Genomic DNA, 27,611 nt, shown 5'->3' with positions numbered 1-27,611 from the left:
GCTCTTATTAGAAGAGTTTTTCGTTACGCTCAGATGTTTCGCAATAAGGCCAATCTAGTTAAACCGAAACGACCGATACAGGACACGTTATTAAAACCTTTAACGCAAAATAATAATAATAATATTATGTAGAGATGTGATATGCTCCCTATTAATCAACCAGCCTCTCTTTTGCCGAGGAATTTTAATTTGAAAATTAAAACCTAGTGTGCCAACATTATTTTTCCAGTGCTGCCAACTGCGATCAGACTTTGAAGACGCTGCCGCGCTGCAATTTACCTTGTCTCGTTTTGTCTGTTTACTGACTGTCTATGGTCCCTGGACTCAATCTTTGTAGGTACTGTCTATGCGTCATGTTGTGTTTTTTTTTGTTTGCAGTCAGTCAAGTCAAGTTAGTGAAGTGAATTGTCAATCATAATTATTTATGTGTACCACTGCGTTATTTGTCTAAAACCTAATTTCCTACATTTTTGTACATAAATGTGTTTTTTTTCTAAATATATAAAATTTCGCTAAAAACCAAATCATGTGTTAACTTTAAATGATAATTCGTTCATGTGCAAGAGTACTAACAAAGAACATCTCGTCAGTAAAGTTATTACGGCGATGATACAGCCAAGTCATTGAATAACTATTGCAGCGTGTACGATTTTTGTGAAATAGTGAATCACTGCCTCGAAGGATCTCATTGACATCGTGAATGTAAGTAGACAATATAAACACGTTATTTATTAGAACTGTAATTTCTGAGCGTTTCAAATTGGTATCAATGTCACTCGATTTCTATAGAACGGAATGATTATTTGTTTTTTTTTTTTTTTTTGTTTTTTTAAAAAGACAACTCCCGCACTAAGAATTGCTCTTGTGTCGCGGGGACTTTTACAAACATACAAACAACGGACACAAAGTACAACCAGACCCGAAACAATTATTTGTGGATCGCACAAATAATTGTCCCGTGTGGGAATCGAACCCACGACCTCCCGTTGCCGTGGTATCGGCGTGGCGACCTAAACCACTGCGCCACGGAGGCAGTCAAATTTTAAAAATTTTCTCTTAGGTTTCGCTAAAAATGCCTTTCCCTACAAGTAAAGGTCCATATGAATAGTTAAACATCCATTGTCTGTTAGACATTAATTGTAAAAAGACTAGTTTTAGATTATTTTTATAAAAATACATGAATAAACCAACTGTCTGTGGTTACTTTAGTAGGTACTAAATAGTTCAGTCCTACCTGGCTTTCTTATTGGATTGTAATTGTAAACCAATTCATTATTTACACTTTCACTATTGAGTGACCTAGTTGAAATCTCATTGAGTATAGTCTACTTTACATTAAAATTTAGCACTCTGAAAAGTTTTGCTGTCCATTAAGAAAGGTAGATATTATGACCCAAATTCCCCAACATCAAATTCAGTCTATTTACATAGTGTTTGTAATATGTCTAGTTTCATTTAGTAATTAGTTAATAATGTGTGAAACTTATACGGAAGCATTTATATTCAGGAGTTAATGATAATGACGTTAACATGTAATACTAATTAAGGCCAGTGTCTGTGAAATTCTGTTCTCTTAAAGTAAAAACAGGTTTTATAAAATCTTTATCATACTGCAATAGTTTGAAATCTTCAATTAAGTATTTAAAAATTTAACAGAATCTTTGCTGTGTTGTTTTTTGATGCTGTTTTTAAATTTCAAATTTAAGTATTAGCGATTACTCTAAAGTTGTACCTTCTGGCCCAACAACAATGATAGATAAAAATAGTTCACATCAAGATAATGATAATATGAAAGTGTAATCCTATCAATGAGGTTAAAGTTTATTAGGTACCTAATTTATTACATTATTCTTTGGTCTCTGCCAACTTCTACGGGAAAAAGGAGTGATTTTATGTATGAATGTATGTATTATAATAAGTGAAATGTTACAAATAACTCAGTATTATATCAATTTACTTATTATTAAAATGTTTGAACTTTGTACTTCATCATGTTAGCTTATGATAAAGTCTAATTGAGTAGTCAGCATCAATTTCACAGTATAGCACACTGTGTGTTTTAAAAGCCAGTATGTTATGTGTAGTTATTTTATTCTTACTCAGCAATGACTCATCCATTATGCTGTGCTGTTTACTATGATGTGAATGTGAACAATTATTTAAAATTCAGACATTGGCTGTTAATTCAAGTCCTTTCCATTGTGTGTGGAATTCCTGTTTATATAAATTCATAATTGCAAGTCTCATCAATTTAACACTCAGTAGGTAACTAGGTACACGTAAACTGGTAAGCACTCACCAACAGAACAGATGTGTACAAGTATTTCTATCCTTTGGCATGAGTAGTATTTTAATTATTAGCAAATTTAACATCTGGTCAACATATTTAACAACTTTGTGTGTTGATGAATCCTAATTTGCCATCTGCTATTCATGCATATTTTAAATTTGGTACCTATATTCTGTTAACTTAAGTATACCATTTGAATTGTGTGTCTGAATGTAGCAACAACCTTCTAAAAAGCGTAATATAAATACAGGGTACATACGAAAAGTCGCCGCCGTTTTGCATCTAGACCATAAGCTATCCTTGCCTACATCAGCTATTGTATTGTTTTCGCTTTTTGCTTGGCATCTTGTTAAAGTCTGACACACAATGTTAAATGACGTCTACTTTACTTGAGAATATATTTCTAAGTATTTCGCAAAATAAAAAAATCTAGTTGCGTTAAGAAATAACCAACGAAACCATTCTCGACTCTGGTATCTACCTTCTACTACTAACCAACAAAAACAATTAAAATCAGAAGTAACACAAGATGCTTTAAACATTAGTACATTCCATAAATCAACAATAAAAATTACATTATCATATTCTAGAACTACTTCCTCTGAATTAAAATTACAATGAGTGTTTCTAGCAGTTTGACTTATCTTCGATGTTTACTTAATGAGTCATCTCTAGTTGCTTACAAGCAAACATACAATATAACGAGTTTTAATTAAATTGCTTGACCTTTCAATGTTTTGTTTTACATCATTTGCATTATCACCATGTCCTGGACGAAAGCGGATGATGATGCGGACGCGTCAACGGCGCACCCAGAATGAAGTCAACGTTATAATTTCTAGTGGTGCAAGATATCGGAGATACGGCGACTTCTGCCCGATTTTTTAACGACGGAGACCTATACTACTACTACTAGACTATGTTGTATTTATTCAAAAAATATTTTTGGCGTCTTTTGACAATGCTTGACTGTACAAAAGCATAATATCTAGGTAGTTATCGATAGTATGTAAAATGTTTCATACAGTGGCCGGCTATTATGCATTAACGACTCTGACCTGGGACATAAATTGCTTTTCTGATGGCCAATATATTTATTTAGATTTTGAACTTTGAGGTAATGGACATGAATATTTACCTAATTTCTAATTAAGACTTTCACCGATTAGTCATCATATACGGTCATTTGAGAAGCTGTTGAACCGAATTTCCAGTTTTACTCTATTCCTTTTAACGTTGTACACGGTCATCGCTAAACGCTTATAACTTACGATGATAATTTCGCGACACGTCGCGTTGGTGCACACACTGCACACAAGTACTGTTACCGTATATCGCTCTACTTTCGCCCTTTGTACCACATGCCTGTATATTTACCAATGCCCACACGCTGGTGCGGTGACCTGTTTAACGCATGACATGATGGACTCAATTGTTTTAGTCTTCAACATAGCTGACTCGTGTTTTGACAATATTGGCGACGATAAAACAAGATTATTAAGTACTTACTCATGTTCCGTTAAATCAGCAGTACTTATGCATCGTTTGACCTACTTTATGCTTGAGGATTGTGAAAACAATTCAATGATACCGCTGTATACACACGCTAATCGTTATTTGGAATTTAAACTATCTACCCATGTAAAATGATTGCAATGGGCTTTATCTTGTTTTAGTTTAACCGAAATTGGCAAAATGGTAACGGCTGTGGATAAACCTTATTTATGGACTAGCTGCGCTCCCAAGTCCGCAATTTCATTCACGTTTATCCTGATTACGTCCGCTCCCGTTGTTCGTATTTATTATCGGGAATTTTCGCTTAAGAACTCTAAGGCTTTTTGGTATGAAAATTTATCAATAATGCCCTTCCAAAGATTACCTCCAACAACAAAAATAAATTCAAATAAAAGGCAGGCGTTTCATATTTGAGTCTTTAAGTACCTATCATATAATCGTATACGGATCTGGTAGATAAGATCTTGAGAAAGAAAACATAGTCACTTTGAAGATACAGACAAATAAATATCAATTTTAATTACCTACCTAATTGTATTATGTACTTACTAGATATCGTTTTTATTGTTATTCAGGGATATCCCCGAAAGATATCTATAAATGTGGTCGAATTTAAACAATTGTTCCATTCCAAGACAGGAACTGGGTTTATCTGCATGTGTAATACACGCTGATGACGAACCCGTCCCCTTTAGCACAGGGATCACAAATCATAATCAAATCATTTTAGGGTTACCACTACGCTACTGAAAACACACAATAAACAAATGAATAAACACAAAATACCTAGTAATGTGAATTGTTTTCATGAGTGGCTGTTGAATGCATGTAAAAGGGGTCGTATCTGGCATCAACTTTTTATATGATTAAATAAAATCAGTTATGTATGTAGGCCGAGAAATTAATTCTAAATTGCTTCTGCAACGCTATTTTTGCTTGTCTGACCTCCTACGTAGATGTGCGTCGCATGCGCATCCACGTCGCTAACCCGCGAACGAAGCTCTTTTATACATCATGATTGTTTACACCTAAATATAACCCAACTATTGCACAATTTGTTCTCCATACTTCTAGAATACATATAATAAATATATTACGTAAGTATGTAGTTTATACGTCTCTCGGGATAGGTTCTGATCCGAGGTTCGCTAACCGCACTTGCTTACGTTACCCTTGTGGTTTTATTGCCAAGTATGAGCTCTTATTCATAACATTAGAATTTATTTCCCTAATACTCTTGCAGTTTATTTAATTACAAGATAGTTATTAAATGAGCCACAATGCATTTCCTTTAATTTCGTGATATCCAATTGTATTTGAGACACACCACGCTTAAGTTCCTAATTTCCAGTTATCTAGTTAATTCTGTTTGTTTTTTTTTCGGTACAGAAAAAAAATACAAGGCGCAGGACATCTAGGGACTTTTTATTGCGCCTTAATGCGCCTATTCTAACGCAAACATTCTTATTCTCTGTTACCATACTATTCTCGCTTTTTGCCTCTCGTCCTTTTATTCGGTCTAGCCCTGTTAGTACCAATCATAATGAATTTAGTTTAGACATATTGAATAGAACTTGATATCCCAATACCGACAGCGCTATGGGGGCTGCCTTCGCTGCCTAAATTCTCTTCTCTCTACTTAACTTCTGATAGTGATGCCGACGATAGATATGGCTTCAACATTGATATTAAATTATAACGGTGCTGAGAGCAAACTTTTACAATTTTCTTGATTGCAAGAAGAGCTGAGCTTACGTCAATAATAAAAAGGTCCCACCTATATTTAGATCGCAGATTCCTGCAGTGCCAACTGCCATGTAAACTTGTTATAGCAAACATATTCGGTATTCGCATTATATGCTCACAACAACTATGCCTACCCAATGCTTTAGCCGTAGGTATAATAATATAATAGAATAAAATATATACCTAACTGTAATAAAAAATAGGAGCTACAATTTACATATTATTAATTAATTGTTATTTTATTATGTGAATCACTGCCACTACATATAATAATTACAGTTCAATTTCCTTGTTTTATAGTTGAATTATTTTTTCAGTTAATTACTTCATACATTTTCCTCAAACATATATTCAATGAATTAGCAATGTTACAGGATATTTTTTCCGTATAGTACAGATTTTCTCATTTTATTGAACATTTTCAAATTAATATGAAGGCTTTTGTTTTTCCCTATCATTGAAACTCTTAATACCTAGGTAACTGTAATATTCACAATTGTTCCGAAGATAACATTGGATGAGATTCAGGAACAGATACAATAACCTTTTGTTAACGAAAAAGTGAGTGAATAATAGGGTTTACTAATGTGGAGAACATAACCGCAACCTAACTACAGGCAAACCTTATGTCTATGATTGCGATAATCGTAATAGACAGTACAAGACAGAGAAATATAAAAATACCATCAAATCTACTATCTCTATGCAAAAAATTCATCTAAAACGTTCGGTATAAAAAGTATTTTTTTCATTAAGGATAATGTTATGGATTTTACAAAAATATGTTGGAATGCCTACAACCACTATCAATTTATTTACTTCTGTAGTTTTTGTTTCTAAGAAGTATCTACTGTTTTATGAATCACTCTGTTCAAAGAGCGTGTTGACCGCGATTGTGTTTAACTGCTGCTAGCCTTCTAGTATTACAATAACTTAAATATTTTGTTTAAAGACGAGTAACTATACTGGCAAGTTTAACCTCATGAATGCGGCTTTAGCAGGCACAATAGAAAACATTATTGTTTCGCTCTTGAAGTGCTTGCGTAATCGGAGGTTAAAGACACTTATTTAGTTGACACTTTAATATAGGAAGGATTATATGCGCGCAAAATACATTATACCGAAGTATAGGATGGATTAATCACAATGATATCGATTAAACAGTGGTACATAGTAGCAAACTGTCACTGTAAATATTTACTGATTATTATTATCATGCTTTGCTCCCACAAAACAATAATAATTCATTGTTAGATAAGAGACTTCCTCTCTAAAATATAATTGTACAAACATATCAGTGACGTCCAAGGTTACATCTACAATGGGATTATTTAGTGACCATGATCTTTAACCTAGGCTCTTAAATTCACACCATTTCTTTGAACTGATAAGACTTGAAACAATGTCAAAACTGATAAAGAACATGAATGATATCGAAGAATTTAATTATTTTAAAGTTTCTGAAACTAACAAGAGCGTTTCAAAGGAATGGATAATCGTCGTTTTGCAATAGACTAACTTTCTTATATTGTATTAACAATGAGTACAGAATTAGATTAGACTTGTTTTGTGTTTATTTATATCGATTAGAGCGGTCACGTTTCACTTCTTTGTTTGTTGAACGTTATACATCAACATTGTACCTTAGTTAGATACTACAATAATTGATAAGGGGTTGGTGAGTTGCAATTGCTTTGACAAAACTAAAATACAAGGTTTCGGATTAGATTTTAGGTAAAAGCGGGATTTATAAAACAAATATATGAAACTAGACGACTTAAAAATAACTGTAATTTAAATATGTTCAAAAGTGTATATAATGTAGCCTCAAATGGGGACAAAAGTGGGATGTATGGTCACATTGGTCACGTTAGTCATTCTCTCAGTTGTGGCGTGTCGATCATACTTGTGAATCTTAAGTTGTAATTCATGCTATGTGTTGTATCCATGTGTGTTCATTCATTTTCAGGTTCATTTCAGACCCTGAAATTCACAATAGTTGTCATAAAAACCGGTGCTGAACGAAGTTTGAATGCCTATTGTGACGTAAAGGAAGGAAAACAATAGATTTGTTATGGAGACACGCTGCAATATTGCGTGAGCTGAAGTCGAGATGTGGTCGGCGGTTAGCGTGTTGTTCGCGCTCGTGAGCGTGGGCTCTACGCTAGAAGGTCCTAATGTCTGCACTAAACAAGAAGCGTAAGTATTCTTCGTTATATACTTTACAATAAAATTTAGATCAATGAAACGCAAGAGCTTCTCAACTTATTAAATTTCTGCGTCATACCTCTTCCTTTGAGTCGCGTATTCTCGCAAGCTCCGTGTACATGACCGTTTCGAAGGACATCATTGATAAGGTTTGTTTCTGTACTATCTGTGTACTGTCTCTATGAGTGTACTCTTCCATGCAATCATTGTAAATTACATTTGCATTGCCCATATTTCATTATTTAACATTTACCTAACTGCTGAAGCCTGAACAAATATCTGCAACATAATATAGTTACAGGAATAAACTTCAGGAACATAATTGGTTCTCAATAAACAAACCTCTTGAGCTTGTTGACTAATCACGGATAAGACAATAAAATTAATTACTAAGTTTAGAATAAGGTAAGTATAAGTTTTTTGCTATGAATACTTAGCTTGCCTAAAATAGTGAATGCAATTATTCCGGGAAACTCATTCCATTGTATATTTACAATACACCGAAGATGACTGTAATATTCTGTTGTCTAAAATAATAACTTATGTACGACAGATTTTTGCGTTTAAAGCGTTTTACAAATAAATAAATATAAACGCCTCATTCATTATGAACAAGTAAGTTAATAGATCTGTAGTGCTTCGTTAGGTTACTCGGTTTCAGAAGGAAGACAGGTTTTTAGCGCCTTTCTTATTGATAAAAAATAGGACCATATTATCTTGGTACTGATGAAAGTGTTACGTAACTATATTTGTAGTACAATTGCACAACTTATTAGCGTGATAAGTGATAAATATGTGATATAATAATTATTATTATACCTATAACTTTATCGTGTTAACATTATCTCTTAATGCTTGTTTATTTGTTTTCATGCATCGGTTACATTTGCATTAGGAAGCATTCAATCTATGTTAGTGGGTAACGAGCTAACAAGTGCATTGTTAGATGAAAGCAACAATTATTTTATAAACACTGCTAAGTCGTAGTACATATGATGTAATTTTTTGTCAGCAATATGCATTTGTGACTGATTAATTATCAAAATTAATAAATAAATAATTATTTAGTTACTTTCAAAGCCGATAGTAATTAAATTTACTGAGTCGCATTTTTAGGTTAATTTAAGAAAGCCTTCTTGTCAAGTGCTTTATCTAGTACACCGGTGACTTTTGTAAGTTTAGTAACTATCGGTGACTTTTTCTCCATTTCAAACTTAAATGAATACATGTATGTATTACTATGTTTATTGGTTACATGCGTTTGAGCTTATCTTTATTCATTAATAGTAGTCGTATGATTCACTAGTTTCAGGTACTGAGTTAAGACGTCACAGACAAAGCGAGTAAATAGCTTCAATGATTATTAACATACGTAAACACGCATCAATGGAATAATTATTTATTATGTATTCACATAGAGAATTCATATTATTTGGTTGGACATATCAGGCATAAAGAAGTAGCACAATCGATGTAGGCATTCAATTTGGTACCAAAGTAATTAACCTACCTCTCTATAAATATACCTTACGTATGTGTGGTATTAAAATCAACCACACAGTGCTTGCGGTTGCATAATATCAGAAACTAATGCTGCAGTTGAATAAAATCCGTATATGTAAAGATTTTAGTAATATGGTTTATATTTTCATCGGTTTATTCAGATGTGTACCTACAAACCTTATTGAAAATAATGTTTTAGCTTGTATTTAATTTAAAATGAATATGCACACAATGCAAGTTCGTACGCATACACAGTATTTTGTAAGTAAGTACGTGACAAGAGCATTGAAGCCGATATTTACCCAGAAAAATACTGCCTTGAACCTACATTTGCATTGTTCTGTGTCACACGTACGCTTAACACGGGTCCAACGAGGCCCTTGTTTATTATTTACTTTTCGAATGTTGGGGCGACTGATTGCCGCTGATCGGTGTTACTCATCGGGTCAGTTAACTTTATCGAGTTTTCCCCTCCCGCGCCCCGTTATGTCCACTTGGTTCCCGTCGCCAATAAAACATTTCAATGCAAGTATTATCGGTATCCGTTATTCAGATCGAGGCGGTTTCATCTCTAAGGTTGCTCCTTTGCATAAAACGTACGTAACATTAAACGTAGATATGTATATTATAATATATCACTTTTACTTTTAATGTTTTTATAAATATTCTAAGAATCCCTTGATTCGCCGTAAAACAATGCTCATGCTGTCACATCTGCACCGGACGCAATTATCTGTTTCCTGTAGGCTACTTGATAGATAAGTTATTAGTACCTTTCATTTTATTAACAATGGATATTTCTTTTTCCAGATACACGACGACGATAAGAGTATCAGAGAAGCAGCCATACCAGGTGAAAGAGTACACTTGGTGCTTTAACGTCCCACCAAAATGTTCCAAGTACAAGATTAAATTCCACGAAGTGTTCAAAGTTGAGACGTTGGTGAAATACAGGCCTGTTGAAGGCTGTTGCGAGGGATACGCTCTCGATAGTGATAAGGAGCATTGCTTGCCTGTTTGCCCGGAGTCGTGCGTCCACGGGAAATGTATAGCGCCCAACACATGTGCCTGCGCACACGGCTACGGCGGGCCTGCCTGCGACATATGTAAGATACACTCTAATAAATAAATAACTAGTTCCTAGTACTGAATTACAGTTATGAATAATACTGTGTAAACAGGATGTGGTTGTACTGCTTCTGTCGTATATCATGTATGAGTGTATACTCTCTATGCTACACAATATGCTCTTTTTTTTACTTTAAAATAGCTGTGTTTATTGTTTTCTAGAAACATTACATATTATTATGTGGTAATAAATAATTATAAGTATGTTATAATATATGTAACGAATTATGGATATTGATAATATTAGGCGATTTTGATGTCCTTAAATAGTTCCCACTGTTGTCCCTCCCTATTCCATACTTTATTATGAATGACATAGTTTTAGTTACTACCTACTATTCGTATTTACCTTGATTTTGATTAAAAACTGAATGGCATAAAATCAATGTCACTATGTTTATGTTGATAAGGAAAATTACTGAGTTACATAATAAAATATTTAGTTTTATAACTGAAATTAATTACAACACGTTGACTTCCCACGTTTTTTCATGACATAATAGTCTGTTTTTTTATTTTTGTTATTTTATACCAGTTTAGACGCTGGTTATATTATTATAGTATCATATTTTTATGTAGTACCATAGCGATGAAACAGACGTACATAATTACTCATATTAATTAACACTGACGTAACAAATTCCTTGGTTATAAAAGAGTTGATATTATTTACATTAGTCTAGTTTATTGCAGCACAGAGTCCTTGCTAGGAAAAAAATATCCTATGGTACCGTAGTGTTTTTGCCTTCTCGAATGCTTTTTGTTGTTTGTAAAACAAAGCATACTTAATAAAAGAGACAAAATCACTAATTCTATTACAAATATATTACGTTTACTTAGTTTGTTCAAAATTCGAGTAAATAAATGGCAAAAAATGTATGTGTAGTACATTAATGTGTTAATCTTTTTACAGCATGCCCGGATGGCAAATGGGGAAGGAACTGTCAGAACGAATGTCTTTGCATGAATGGCGGTACTTGCGAGCCGCTCACCGGCAAGTGTGCGTGCACGGCGGGCTGGCGCGGGGACGCGTGCGAGCGCGCCTGCGCCCCGCCCACTTACGGCGACAACTGCGACGAGATATGCCAGTGTAAGAACAATGGCACTTGCGATGCAGCCACCGGAGCTTGTAATTGCCCTAATGGATTTACTGGACCTTTGTAAGTATGCCTACTATTTATGATAGTAACTTATAACTAGAGAACAACTAACCGAACATTTATTTCCCATTAAATCGACATTACTTTATAGCATAAAAATTGGTACCAAATATAATCAGCGTAAACCAAAACCCGCTGAACTAGAGCATTCATCTCGTCAATCACAATGAACATGAATTAATTAAGAAATGGTCCATTTATAGTTTTATTTACAGTTAAACAGCGAAACTGGGAAATCCTGACTGTAATTGTGTCGGTTAAAACGTGCCTTTAGCACAAATACGTTCTGTCTGATGTGCAAGTACGCACGTTGTATTGTTGTAACTCTACACCGTTTATGCACATAGCTACCAATTTTGCTCAGTAGGTGCTCATTACATTTAATATTGTAACTACCTACTCCAGTATTTATACTAAAAGCACTTAGAGATATAATGTGATAACGTTTAAAACAGTGGTTCCCCCGTGTTTTTTGATAAGTTTTGATGTTACTATAAAATTTAATTCTTGTCAAAACAGTACAGAGTTTCACTAGTTAAAAAAAACCCGTAGTAAAGTCAAACAGCACGAAAGAAAACTTATACATATTATGTATATAAAATCCGAGAGGTTTTTATTATACATAACTATGTAATCAATTAGTCAACATATTTTTTCATTGACCTACTTAACATTGGCAGTTCATAACATCAGATATTTTAACCACTTAACTCATGAACTATTTATAACAAGTAATGGAATTTAATTTATGTTTCAGATGCGAAGAAGCGTGTCCAGCAGATGGTCCTTGCCCGATCAGATGTCGTTGTCAGAACGGCGGAAAATGTACATTAGTAGGACCCTGCGAATGTCCTGCGGGGTGGACTGGAGAAGTTTGTGCCAATAAGTAAGTTAATAGCAGATAACTAATAACTCATATAATTATGATAATCCCTACGTTCTGCCCGCGCCCTACTTTATCTGCTAGAAATGATTTTCTATGATTAAAAAGTCGTATGTTAATCTAGGTTCAAAAACAACTAAAATCCGTCTAGTAATTTTGGTCTAATTGAGTAACAAACGTCCATCCAAATTTTTGCATCTTTTTTTTTATTTCCAGATGTCCCTTGGGTCGATGGGGTGCTAAATGCCAGCAAACATGTGAATGTGCTAATGGTGCTGGATGCCATCACGTTACTGGACGATGTCAATGCGAGGCTGGCTTTAAAGGAGAAAAGGTATTTTATCATCACTATAATTGTATGTACTTCCTCAATTACGGTTTCGATTATCTTTAGGATATAGGAAATTGAGTAGCGGCTGTGATTTATTTATTAGTACTAGCGACCCATAGGCGAGACGATAATCGTGTGAATCCTGTATTTAAGGATCAAAATATACGGCTGTAGTTAAATTTCATATTATCATTATTAACGATCAGTTTCTAAATATTACCTGTATGTTCCAGTGCCTAGAGCCGTGTCCGGCGGGCAAGTTCGGCGTGGACTGCGTGCACACGTGTCGCTGCGAGCACGGCGGCACGTGCTCGGCGCGGGACGGCGCGTGCGCGTGCCGGCCGGGCTGGGCCGGCGCCCGCTGCCAGCGCCGCGCCTGCCCCAGCGACAAGTGGGGCGCCAACTGCGACCGCGACTGCGAGTGCAACCCCACCACCACCGACATGTCAGTCACTAAAATTATCTTCAGTTATGTAATCGAACTGAAGAAGTCCCGATAGAAAAGTCTTGCAAAACCGAATAAAAATTTTTGACGTCCTTTTTTTCTTACTACCATTTTGGTCATATTGTTTGTGATTCAGAGATTTTTCTCCCCGGATAAAAGTCCTCTACCCGGGCTTTACGTCTTACGAATCACTTCTTAGTATCGTACGGGATTATTATTTTGCTAACTAGAACGTGGCATATAATATTAAGTTGTGCTTGTTTGCAGGTGCGACCCGTGGTCGGGCGAGTGCGAGTGCGCGGCGGGCTGGGGCGGCGCGGCGTGTGACCGCCAGTGCCCGCTGCTCACGTACGGCAAGGGCTGTCGCTCCACGTGCCGCTGCGAGAACAGCGGTCTGTGCTCGCCTGTCAACGGTAACTAAACAATTTCGTGATATTTTTACCGTACGACATAAACACTTGTATCCACTCGGACAATTAAAATTCGCACAGGCTAGGCGATTTGCTCTAAAGCTCAAGGTTTACAAAAAATCATTATCTAATAAAGCAATAAGATTCTGTCTCTTATGATTGCACTAGTATAGAATAACATAAAATACACTCGTAATCTATATCACTTGTCACTTGTATAGGTTCATGTTTATGCGCACCGGGCTACCGCGGGTTAAGATGTGAGCAACCGTGCCCGTACCCCTACTACGGCGACAACTGTTCAGACACATGTAACTGCTTCAACAACGCCACTTGTAGCCATGAAACCGGACTTTGTGACTGCAAACCTGGGTATGTACTTGATAATACTGTACTTAATTAATGCTTACTGCGTAGCTCTTTTCTATAGTAGATTTTGTATTATTTTAGATTTGAAGGCTTGAAATGTGATCGACCGTGCAACGGTAAAACCTTTGGATTACACTGTAGGCAACAATGCAATTGTGAAAATGGCGCCCCATGCAATCCCGTTAATGGTAAGTATATTTTTGTGCAACATTGTACCGATGTCGATTTGTAAGATCATTAGTTGTCTACTTTTCGTACTGCACAGCGATAAGTGTGAACTTTTTTATGTAGTTCTATCGCAAGCGGACGCTCAGCGCTTTGCGGTCATCTAAACGTGGCCCTATAGAATTGACTTTAAAAAATATTATTATTATGTGAGCTTGGCACGGTCTCTACGGCGCGCTCGATTGCCGTGCAGAGGTCTCGGGTTCGAATCCTGGAACGGAATAACAAAAAATACTAACGAAGACCTGTACATTTATCTGGCTTAAATAAAACTAGTCGTAGCCGAATTTCGGCTAGAAGGGTAGATAATGAATAGAAGCTTTATAGGCTTCGGTCATGACTCGATGTGTGTATGTGCAGGCGAGTGCGTGTGCGGGCCGGGCTACACGGGCGCGCGCTGCGAGCGGCGCTGCCCGGCCGGCTACTTCGGCCAGGCCTGCGAGCACGCCTGCAACTGCTCCGACCACGCGCGCGCCTGCCACCACGTCACCGGACAGTGCATCTGCGAGACCTCGTGGCGAGGTCAGACACTCTTACTTATTACTGAACTTCACGCTTGTTGTTATCATATACGAGTACATTTACATTACTTGCGACACATTAGCCGGTTTGAACTAACATGAAATTTGACATCTTACGACATCACCTTCCTCAAACCCCTTTAAAAATTCCTTGTCTATTTTAAGCGACGGCTAAACGTTTTATGAAATCTTAAGTTGTAATAAGATCTACAGTAATCAACACTTTTGGTCCAGGTCTCACTAGGAAAGGTAAGTATTGAGTATTAAACAACAGCATAATATGGTGTCATCCTAATTTTCTTACACTTTCATGACAGATGTGTGGGACTCCGATGTTTTGCACGATACTATGTGCGAAAATACTAATTCGTCAGAAGTAACTTCGGATGAATTGAACATTTACACGAACAGAAACGTAACTAACAAAATCGACTTTTTGAAGTTACTTTATACGGAAAGACGCAACAGTAGTGGTGATTTTAGAAATGTTGAAACTCGAAGGAACGATCGGGACTCGGACTTTTCCAAGCTAATATCGGAAGAGAACGGTCATTTGAAACAAATTTTCATCAAGAACTGCGTGTCTTTCACCCTTCATGAGAACCTCGCAGATCCACCTTCAGTTCTATCGACTGTAACAGAAGCTCTTAGTAAACTAGATGTATCAAATATGCACACCATAGTTGCATTAGTAAATAAAAAAGACTTTCCGAGTAATGTGTCTATTTGGGACATTTCTATAAATGGTGGACAAATCTACTTGAACAAGTTTTCTTCAGACACATTAAAATAAGATCATATTAATGAATAAAGACTAAAATGACTAAGTGTAGTTTATTTGTGTTTGAACTAAAAGTAAAGGCTTGTCTTTTAGGCCTCGGCCGCACTGACAGACCTTGTTTAGCGTCTAAAGCCGCTCTTATCTCTTTTTGACTTATGCAGAGAATCCTCTAGAGTATTTTCATAGCTAGATTGCACGGTAGCTGCGCTGAAAGACGGGTCGCTACTAGACCTGGGGGGCTATCACGTATCTTAGTTGACAGTCATTTGAAAACCACTATGCTGTCCATTGTTTTCTCCCTTAGATTATAGTGATTAATACGTTACGTCAAAGCAGCAATGTACTGAATAGTGACCATAGATTTGACGTATACTAGCTGTCAACTGAGATACGTGATAAGCCCGCTGGTTATTTGATTGTTGGCATGGCGTAGATGTGTAGAAATGATACTCATAGAACATTTATTCTTACAATATAATAATATCTTTCACAAGCTTGTTTAAAACATAAATTAAGCAATATTTTGATATTAGGAGGCGAGCGATCCGGCGTTTGCCGCGCCGTACTGCTGTTTATATAAATTCTAAAACTTTGGTTTCACAAGACTCCCTAGTCCCTAGACGGTTATCAAGGATCTAGATCAGACCCAAATAATTGTAAGCCGCCTTCTAGTAATGATTAAATACCTTACCCTGATTTATGTCTAATCTGACCCTTATTGAGTACCTTATCAACAGAATACTTTCGCAGCTTTCTCCCTCTTCTGCTTAGGCTTAAATAAAAACATGAAAGGGCATTTCTCAGAAATGAAGTGTTTTTGCATAATTTATCTGGCAAAATTTTAGATTCTTATTTTGGCGAAGATATCGCAGTAATATCATAGCGTTTTCAAAAAGATACTCGATAATAGCGGAGGCCCTCCTGTAGTCGCATTAGTTAATGAAATACAATGTTTTAAAATTTTTGATTACCAGCGGAATGAGATGTGACCAGGTGGATGAGAAATAAGGCACAGGTAAATTAGAAAAATGTGAAATAAAAAACGCAAGCGGCCGTTTCTTTGGCTTATAATAAATAAATCACAGTTACAATTAAGAACACTTCCAGGTAAACTCTTAAGAAGCTTAGTAAATCGGAAAAAAGTGTTGAGAAATGTAAAAATAGTTCACATCTTCAAAACTGTTATAAAGCTCGTACAAATATGATCAAGATACACTTGAATAAGACAAGTACATGATCAGGATCATATAATTTACTTATTTATAATATTTTATAAGAGATTTGAAAGGATTTTGAACTTGTATTATCTATGCCATAATAATTATCAGTGGTCGATATAACAAAATCAGTTCGACTCTAATTTTTTTTATATTATGTTTGTGTACAGGGGTTTTAACTATTATCTTTCTTTCAGTACTATTTACTTTAATTTGACACAAACAATGACGTAATGTTTTTTCAGATAGGATTAAATTTATGAATTACTCGACTCTTATTAGTCGTAGCGTGATGATATATAGACTATAGCATTCCTCAATAAATAGGCTATCCAACAGTAAAAGAAATCTTCAATTCGTACCAGTAGTTTCTGAGATTAGCGTGTTCAAACAAACAAACAAACACAAAATTTCGACTTTTATAATATTAGTATAGATTTTATCGTTTTTGTAAATCTTATGGGTATTTTCTTATTGGACAATTTTACAAAATTGATGAAGACAACGGTGTAACCAGCAGTATCTATCATTTATTTTCAGGATGAGTATAATACATATTTCAGAAAAATAGGGATTCTCTTTTGTTCTTTTTTCCTTAAATTATAAGCCTTAAATTTCTTTCTACATCTTTTTCTTCACACTATCTGTTGTCTTGATGATATTTCTTCAATACTCAATAGTTTTTTCGCCTTTGTACCTGAGATATCTGTCTATCCTTCTCTTCTTTATCTTTCAACAGCTGTTGGTTACTTTTAACATATTCATACTGTTTTCTCTTTGCTCACCGTTTTAACAAGTCTTTCTTCTGTAGTCTGTTTCTTTATTTTCCCCTATTCTTTGATCTAGAACTTAAATAAACAATAATTTAGTCATTAATAAGGGAAAATTTACTGAAATCATAATTTACCTGGGACATATCTCATTTATCTGGTGCAAATTCGCCAGAGAAATCCAGGTGAATTAGGGCCAGATTTATTAGTTTTTCTCATAAAAATCCATTTATCTTGTTATTTTAATACAGTTATTGAATAAAAAAACGAAAATAATGTTGTAAAACCCAATGAAACAATCTGATGTGTTTTGTGAATAATATTCTGTCAATATTGGTAAAAAAAACACGACCATAAAAATGAGTTTACTTACCTTACAAAATCCAATTTCGAAGTCGATATCATCTATAATTTTGGCGAGGAGCAGCAAAGAAACGTGGTCATGGTATTAAAACACGGAGGAGACTAGCAGCGAGCGGGCCAGGAGCCTTCACCGGCTGTGCAAGCGACGGTTTTTGTGGGAAGTTAACGCAAAGATGGGCCAGATAAATTATGCTTATGCGTTCGGACATTCTTAAAACTTCCATAACTATTGTAGTTTATTATAAAACCAAAAATATAATACTGGAAATTATAGTTAAATAGTTAAAGTACCGATGTACACAAATAAATTCAGTATTTTTTTAAGAAATCAAAAATTTTTTAAAGCATAATTAGATCAATTTCACGTTAGGACACGCCATATAAATTAGATTTCGACTGTATTCTATTTTTTATTATTTTAATAACAATATCAAATGATACATTAAACGTAGGCCTCGATAGATAATTTACGTTTACGTAGAAATAAAAATTATCAATAATAAAATCTATTCATTTATATACGTTCTCTGATGAAAAACCGCTAAAACTCACCCTTTTGAGAATTGCCCGAAAACAATATTGTTCCAGAGACAGAACTATTACTCTGGCTGGAAAAGGTTCTAGATTAGAATTAGTAAAGAGATCTTTAAAAGCGGCCTAAATAGGAGTCGACCCCTAAATATGATAACACCCGGTCGTCGTCTGTGGTTCTTTAGAACATTACAAGCAAATTAAACAAAGTCTTGCAAACAAATTCTTATGTTTATAATATAAGAAGTTTTAATTAGGCTTTGTATCGAATAAAGTCTGTGTGTATACGTAGGCGTGCGGTGCGAGACGCAGTGCTCGGAGGGGCACTACGGCGAGGGCTGCTCGGAGCGCTGTCCGTGCGGGAACAACTCGTCGTGTGACGCGTCCAGCGGCCGCTGCGTGTGCGCGGCGGGCTGGCGCGGCGACGCCTGCCAGCTGCCGTGCGCGCCCGGGACTTACGGCGCCGGCTGCACGCAGCTCTGTCCTGAGCCTCCTTCAGGTAATTACGAGCGTTCTTATTCCCTTCGCTCTTCTGACATACCAACTTGATTACGCTAGGGCTCTTATATCGCCAGGTGTACCTTTTAAATCCTTCTGGATATTTTTTTCACCAATACTTACAAAATTGTGTTTTCTCATATTGAACATTTTTAATTTTCATACTATTTTATGTTTTGTAATTTTTTCGTTTAGCTGAGATTGCGTTGTTAGAAGTTAGTAACTGAACGGAAACAATGATATTGGCGTTTAAATATTACGTGAGATTAATAGAACTTTGAAATTGTTTTCTGATTACGGGCATACAATTGGCCTATTTTACGTATGTAATTACAAACATTATGATTGTGTAACAATGTTTAACGTTTTCTAGGCAACACGACCTGCAATCCGGTGACGGGCATGTATACTTGCCCGAGCGGCTACACCGGAGTTACGTGCGAGTATCCGTGTCCGCTAGGAACCTACGGCGTCAACTGTAAAGAAAAATGTGCTTGCAAGAACGGAGCCGACTGTCATCATGTTACCGGTACGTATTTTCTTGTATCTTGGTGCATATCTCTAAATTCAGTGACTCGTTCTTCGGAGACTGTTTTTGTTTTTTTTCGTAGGTTAAAAACATCTTACTTTTAATTATTATTTTAATTTGCGTGTGTCGTGTGCCAGGCGCGTGCCAGTGCCTGCCGGGCTGGCGCGGGGCTTGGTGCGCGGAGGCGTGCGGCGCGGGGTGGTGGGGCGCGGGCTGCACGCAGCCGTGCCGCTGCGCGCCCAACGCCGCCTGCCGCCCCAACGACGGCTACTGCCGCTGTCCCGCCGGATACACCGGACACTACTGCACGCAGTGTACGTACTACGTTATAAGTTTTTTTTAAAGCGAGACGCTAGTAGCTTTCTCCAGTTGGCGATCAGTGGATTGACCAACCTTCGCGTAAAATTTTTATAGCTGGGATGGCAGAGCGTTTCCACAGCCACTTTTTAACAATATCAGTCGCTAAGCCATATCAAGGGTTTCGATGCCTTGAACAGCTTTCCTCTCAATGTTGCTACAGTTAATTCACATTTTATTTTAGTCTGTCCGGAGGGCTACTTCGGTGACCACTGTATGGAGCCGTGTAAGTGTCCATCCGAGGGCAACTGGGTGTGCGACCCGGTGGCGGGCTGTATCTGTCACCGCGGCTTCGTCGGCGACAACTGTGACGTACACGCCAGCGACGCTATTGTCAATCCTGTTGATAAACGTAAGTACCAATAACGTGACCTTACATATTAAAACTAAATTCCACTAAAGGAAAAGTAGTTTCGAAATTTCATATTTGTTAAAAATTGAGCCGGTTTGTTTGCGTTATGATATGTTAACGTACCGACACTTCGTGTAAGAGGAATAAGATATTTATTTACCTTTCTTCTCTCAAATTGACCTTGGTAAAACACTTTGAATGTTTCCAGGAGAATCATCAAGTTCAGGACTGACAGTTGTAATGGTGATATTAGCGTTCATATGTGCGGCGACGGCCATCTTGGTTCTCCTTTACTACCGGAAGCGCGTGCGCAACCTCAAGCGGGAAATCGCTCACGTGCACTATACAGCTGACCCTAATTCACAACCTGGTAAGTCTTGTTTGTTATTATCATTTTAAAAGTCTGCCTGTAAAAGCAACTGTCTGGTATTAAAGCATATTTAACTACAATCTGCATCAGGCAGTAAAAAAAAATATTTGCAGATAGGGACAGGACAACAAATCATCTTTCATTTACTTAACTTTATTGCTGATATCTGAAAATATGGTATCGTGACTGAGAGTTAGTTTCAAGCCGAATTTATCCTCGAATCACTATTGATTATGCTTAATATTGTTTACAGAGCAACAACATTTTGACAACCCGGTGTACTCGTACCAAGGGTCGACTCGTAGCGATGATTCCACCACATTGCTAAACAACGCCCCGCACATCTTGAACAACTTAGGACCTGGAAGCAAACTTAACAATGCAACATTGGAGAAACTCAGAATGAAGGCTTCGAGCTCTACTGACAGTAAGCACTATTTGATATATAACGACTTCAAATAAAATGCGAATCCTCACAATGACTCTGATAGGCCAAAAAATCTCAATAACGTTTAGAACAACTATCTCTCGATCATATAAGTCTTATTAAGGTCGTCGAGTATCTTACCGACCTTTGCTCCAATCGCGCTGCGCATGCATCCAGATTATCTGTTAAATGGAAACAAAATATTATATTATGTTCCCCAATTTTAAGGTTACGATCCTTTGTCGTCTATGAAGAACAAAGATGCAGACGCGCACAATCCCAACTTATATCAATACGAAGAAGATGACAACAAACTGGACCACGTGTACGACGAGATCAAACATAAGGAAGGATATGGTAATTATTATTACTTGATACATTTCATACGGCCTTGTGACATGCATGCAATGAACTTTCACAAAAACGTCATGTCATCATAGCCAATGCCATCGAGCATTTTCGGATTTCAAATAGTATTGTGGTTTCTTGAAACAGATGTTATTTATTAGCAATTTTCATATTCGAATATTATATTATGTTAATTCAAGTACGAAACGTTTTAAACATGTTCCTACTTGTTAATTATATCATGTGTTATTTAATATCGTACTGAATATTAAGTAATGGAAAATTTTATGACTTCTAGAAATGGAATATGATCGACTGAACTACACACCACCTGCGAACAAGTGGAAACCGCATTATCAAAGGATGACCAACGGCTTTGGCTCGACGCCTAACGGTCAAGCCACGCCGCCGTCACGAGATGACACGCCCACACCACCGATCCCACCACTGCCTAAACTTAACATCGCACCCATACCTCCTCCGAGGGACGAGGTGCCACTGGAAGCTCCCATTCCACCAAAACGAGATGACCCACCTGTAGTAGTAACTCCCGATGCTCAAGAAGAGAATGAAGTTAAACCTTGACATATACAGTGGGTGAAGTTCGACAACTAATAACGTTGTAATATGATAAAAGTATTTCGCAACATTCGCGTTATTGTTACGATATAAGAATACTTTTATTTTGTATAAGGTTTATCGCCGCAAATACTATTTTGATAATGATCTTTTATTATGAGACATAAAAATGTATAGAAAATGTAGAAAATGTAAGAGTACCAATGAGAATGATCTCATTCATTTTTTCGGGGTTACACCTTATTATGATTGAATCTTTTTTGGTACCTTTGAAACATATGATGAATCAATGTTATGTTAAGAATATTGTTATTCATTGTTCAGTAGACAGCAATATTTTTCTTTATTAACTAGCTGGATATTTCGGCTATAACTTTGGAGTCGTATCACATGACTTTGTATCTGTATACTACATTAAACAGTATTTAGATTTAATTCGGTGTTGATAATGAATACGTATGATATGGGGGGGTATGTTTTGAGGGGGAAGTTTTACACTAAATGCCATAAAATCGTGATGTTGACCATCGTTAGTATATTTTTGTAATTATGGTTGTATGATTCGTGTTCAAATTATAGAATACGTAGATATATTTAGTTAAGTGTTCTTATAACTTTTACATATTTATAGAAGTATCACAACAGTAGATCTTTAATACATTTTATAGTTTAGACAGCGCAAGTTAAATCTACTTCATTTAGTTTTGGAATTCTTTGTTGATTTTGTACGTAAGATTATTCATTTTGGTACAAAATAATTGGAAAATATTGCAATCAAAATTTAAGCTTATTATGTGTGTCAAATATTCGTGCAAGATTTAAACTGTTTTAGTAAGACGACAAGAGACATAAACGGAATTTATTTCATATTTAAGGGACCTGACACCCAACAACTGTGCTACATTCAATATGCTCATACAATGTAAATATTTCAATTGCATCTCATGTAGTAAGTGTTCAGTAAATAGTTAGACAATATTCTGTATACAACGTTTACGCGTGGAAAATACTCAGTACTCTACATTCCACTCGTATTTATTTGCGTTTATATTATATTTACCTTGTTTATGTTTTGATACTTCGATATTTTTATTTACAGTATATCAAATTAACTTATTTACTTTCTAAATTTTATTCTTTTGTTTATAGTTTTAAGCTATTCGAATCAATGAAACGCGTATTCTTTTATTTTAACATATCAATTATTTTAATGTAAGGTTATTATTAGACGTAAAAATGAATTGGAATGCTTTAAATTAATGTTTAAAATTTGTGAAAACACATTACATACATCCACAAATTATACGAGGAGTCAGAAATTGTTGCTCAAAAAGTGCCAAATTTATCATATCTTACAAAATTTATGACATTTACATAGAGGCAGCTGGCAATAAATGTCTGATTGTGTGAATTATTGTATCTTAAGCGGATAAAAGAAAAAAATATGTTGTGACGCGGTTTTCCACCTGTCTGCTAGCTTTATAATTATGGCTCAATAACACAGTGCAGCAACTCATTATGTAGCTAATAACAAACATTGGAAAGATTTATACATTTTGTATTAACATGCATTTCCTTTTGTTTTGCATTTTAAACTTTAATTTCAATTCGTTTAATGATATTATAAACTATATTAATGATTAACTCTTCATGTCTAGTTCTAGGCCTATTAATTGTGCCCTCTGTCTGACCACACGATACATTTATAGAAAATATTTCTTATTTCGTAAAAAAGTGCAATTTAGAACAGTGAATATACCATATTATTGTCAGCATGTATCTCATCAAGAATTCTGACAATAATTATTTACGTAGATTTATTCTATTAGCTAAAAATATCTCTAATATATGAAAGTAAGATTTAAATATCATATTATTATGAATACTGAGCACTTTATAAGTGTTATTTATAATGATAAGAATTACGTTTGTGATATATTGTATTAAGCTACCCGGAAAAATAAACGAACTTTCATTACCTTAAAATCTTTTTTTGGTTTACCCTTACTGTGACTTACTTTAGATAATATAATTGGATAATAGCGGTGTGACGTTAAATATTAGTTCAGGTGCCACTACGCAACAATAGCGCGTGTCTTTCTTGATTGAACAAACAGACGTAAAACTAATTGTAAGAGAATTATAAGGACGCTCATTCCGGAGGCGACGAGTATGTCTGCGTGTCTGGAAACGGTCGGTGGTGATACGTTAGACGCTCCTTTTAACATCTGCGGTGCACCATGAAGATTACAGTGATTATTACGACTATGTTGGTCGCACAGGTGCGTGTTTGTGTGATGTGATTATGTAAAAATCTTTGTGTGAAATGTGATTAGCTAAGAGTTCAGGTAAGCAATTAACTATTTTATTAATTACAGGTGTCGGCCTCATTTTACGATGTATTTCAAGGCGCGGTGCTATCTGTCCAGAATAGTTTTGGAAAACTTTTTAGTGACGTAGTGACCGATGTCAAAGATACTGTCGACTGCACTATACTAGCGGTAGAACATGTTCTGTCTCTTAGTGCAGATGCAACGGAGCGATATTACGAGAAATGTGGAAATGCAGGCAAAAACGACACCGCGACTGATAGTTCCCAACAAAAGGACGCTTATGGGGCGACTGTCGAAATTTCAATATCAAGCAATGAAGAGTATTTAAAGAAGGAAATACCAGAGGAAATAGATGCTAAAATAAATGAAACACTTACCAAAATTTTAAATGGATATAATCCTCATGATAAATTAGAAGACGTCGAGAAGGTGTTGGCGGAAGAGACAAAAAGACTAGCTGATGTGAGTGATTTAGTGAAACAGGAGTTAGACAAATTGGCAGATATTATCCATTTTGATTTCAAAAACCTAGAACAAAAGGATAAAAAACCATCCGTAGATACTATTCTAGAGGAATTAAAATTATTGGAAACCATAGAACACAACATAAAAAATTCTTCTGAGTCCGATGGTATACACAGAGTAATAGATAAAATTTTAAATAAATTAAACGCAATTGAATCTGACGAAGCTTTACAGAATACTAAAGTTGACGGAATATTAAAAGATTTGGAAAATAATTCCAATAAAACTTATATGGATATAAGAAAACAGTTACAAGATTGGAAAGATGAGGAAGCTAGACATTTGGATCTAATTCAAAGTAAAATGAAAGAGCATGATGAATCCCCTGAGCATGTGGTGTATGTAGACAAAAACAAATCAAACGATACGCAACTTTCTTCACCCACTGCAGAAGAAAATGATTCAACAAATCAAAGATTAGAAGAAGGCACCAGTTCATCGAATCTGACTACAGTAACTATAATATCAAGTGCTTCTGTGACAACTGCTCTTAATCCTGACGTTACAACAACTGTGTCTAGCGTAACTTATGATTCTACTACTGTAGAAAATTCTCCTGATAATCCTACAGGTACAGAAATCAACAATACTGAACCAACGACCACGGAAAAAGTTAACAAAGAATCGGTTACTACTAACTCGGAACCACTTCTTCAATCTCGATCACTCGATGACAATCTGGATGGTATTACAACAACTGCTATCTCCATAGACTCATCTACCCAGAACAGTGATCGAATAGATACCACTACTGCTTCTGTAACTACAGAATCAATATCGAATGCCAATTCGACCAATAGTTCAACTGAAACAACAACACAAGTGGCTCCATCTAGTTCAATTATAACTGATTCAACAACAACTGAACAACATACAACTACTGACAAAACAACAACGACGACAACAGAAGAAGATAACGTAACTACTACTGATATTCCTGTATCAATAACGGAACAAAGTGAAACAACAACAGAACAAACTACAGCAACAACACCAACAACAGAAGCAATTGATACACCAACAACAGAACTAGCCAAGCCTACTACAGATGTAGTTGAAGCGACATCTACAACACAAGAGGATGAAAAAACAGTGACAATTGACGACGCTGAAACAATATCGACAACAAAAAAATATGAAGTTTCACTGACAACGGAAGAAGCTGAAACAACATCGACAGTAGAACTAGCTGATACTACGACTGAACAAACGGAATCGTCAACAACCGAGGCAGATGAAATAATATCAACAACGGAACTGGCTACAACCATGACGCAGAAAACCGAAGCAATTACAGAACAGCGTGAAATAACATCGACTACAGAGCAAGCTGAAAGTATAACGGAACCAACTACAACAGAAAAAACAGAAACAACAACGGAATCGACCGCAACAACTACTGAAACAACAACCGAGGTAACTACAGAAAAAGTCGAAACATCACCAGAGCCGACAGCAAAAACAACAGAAAAAGCCGAATTGACTACAGAAGCAATTGCTACAACCACAGAAAAACCCGAGACAACAACAGAACTAACCACAACAACTACGGAAAAAGCGGAAATAACAACAGAGCTAACCATAACAACTACGGAAAAAGCGGAAAAAACAACAGAGCTAACGACAACTACTACGGAAAAAGCAACAGAGCTAACCACAACAACTACGGAAAAATCCGACACAACTACAGAACTAACCACAACGACTACGGAAAAAGCCGAAATAATAACAGAACCGACCACAACAACCACCGAAAAAGTAGAAACAACCGCGGAAAAAGCCGAAACAACAACAGAACCGACAATAACCACAGAAAAACTTGAATCTACAACAATTAATGAAAAAGTCGAAACAACAACAGAGCTGTCCACAAGCACAGCAACAACAGAACCGACAACAACCACAGAAAAACTTGAATCTACAACAATTAACGAAAAAGCCGAAACAACAACAGAGCTGTCCACAACAACAACAACTGAACCGACCACAACAACATCTGAACAACCTATTTCAACAACAACTACAACAGAACTACCTTCAACTGTTGCAGTTATACCTAAAGTTTCAGATGACAAAATTACAACTACTGAGGTAACTACGAAAACAGACGAAACCAACAAAAAAGACGCAGCAACTAATTCCATATCGCCTCAAATTGAAACGACGACATTACAATATGCAAATACTCTAAATCCGGTGACTCAACTGCCAAGTACAAATTCAGTTCAAACAACTCGTGCCCCAGAAACTACAACACCTGTTGCGATAATTACAAGTTCATATGTAAATCAGAATAATCATCCCAATTTAGCACAAGATCAATCAACTCAAAAATTGGATGACACTAACGCGAGTGAATCTCCGAAAACTACTACAGCTCAAACGACTCTTCATGACAAACCCAATGATGCTTCGACTTTGCCAGTAACTACGCCTAAGGTTGTTACTAATCATCCAACTACGGATCAAGTTAAAGCGAGTGATAATGATTCTAAACCTGCAGGCGAAACAACTGTTGCACCTACTACTGTAGAAAGTAAACATGCTAATAGTGAAGTTCACCATGTTGGTAGTTCTACTTTACCACCACCTCCTCATCCAGCAATCCCTGTACCAAGTTTAGATGCTTACCTTAACTAAACTCCTTTGCAAAAAAAACGGGCGGGTTTGATTTTTTAACATTATTGGTAATAATTTAGTTCTTCAGAGGTTTTAATAGCCAAACTATGTTACTGGCACTTAATAAAGAGTCTGGGTATGAAAAAAAGTTCATTCCAAATTCAAAACTTTTGTTTTTTAAATTATTAATCCCTTTTTCATTTTGTGACACTTTTCGCGGGTTTGCGGTTAAAAGGTTATCAAGCAACTAAAAGTAACTTTTCGTTATTTTTAGTACA

The 27,611-nt window shown here is 36.1% G+C and overlaps 2 protein-coding genes across 2 annotated transcripts; both read left to right on the top strand.

The window, feature by feature from the left end:
• The first annotated feature begins 291 nt into the window (after positions 1–291).
• drpr (multiple EGF like domains draper) lies at positions 292–23,857 on the top strand. The gene is made up of 19 exons (XM_076115639.1): positions 292–702; positions 7,521–7,750; positions 10,073–10,368; positions 11,304–11,550; positions 12,308–12,436; positions 12,650–12,767; positions 12,998–13,209; positions 13,477–13,622; positions 13,841–13,991; positions 14,070–14,176; positions 14,574–14,735; positions 18,689–18,895; positions 19,268–19,423; positions 19,561–19,737; positions 19,965–20,132; positions 20,341–20,502; positions 20,756–20,929; positions 21,158–21,286; positions 21,576–23,857. The coding sequence occupies exons 2-19, from the start codon at positions 7,665–7,667 to the stop codon at positions 21,860–21,862; spliced, it is 3,114 nt and encodes a 1,037-aa protein (XP_075971754.1). The 5' UTR covers positions 292–702; positions 7,521–7,664; the 3' UTR covers positions 21,863–23,857.
• Positions 23,858–24,007: 150 nt separating this feature from the next.
• Positions 24,008–27,354, top strand: LOC142973824 (uncharacterized). The gene is made up of 2 exons (XM_076115848.1): positions 24,008–24,138; positions 24,235–27,354. Exons 1-2 carry the CDS (start codon positions 24,097–24,099, stop codon positions 27,352–27,354), a joined length of 3,162 nt encoding a protein of 1,053 aa, XP_075971963.1. The 5' UTR covers positions 24,008–24,096.
• Positions 27,355–27,611: the final 257 nt, after the last annotated feature.

The sequence above is a fragment of the Anticarsia gemmatalis genome, chromosome 6 (genome assembly GCF_050436995.1).
Source record: "Anticarsia gemmatalis isolate Benzon Research Colony breed Stoneville strain chromosome 6, ilAntGemm2 primary, whole genome shotgun sequence".
NCBI lineage: Eukaryota > Metazoa > Arthropoda > Insecta > Lepidoptera > Erebidae > Anticarsia > Anticarsia gemmatalis.
Note: the sequence above shows the minus strand (reverse complement) of the source record. Positions and strands in the feature narration are given on the sequence as shown.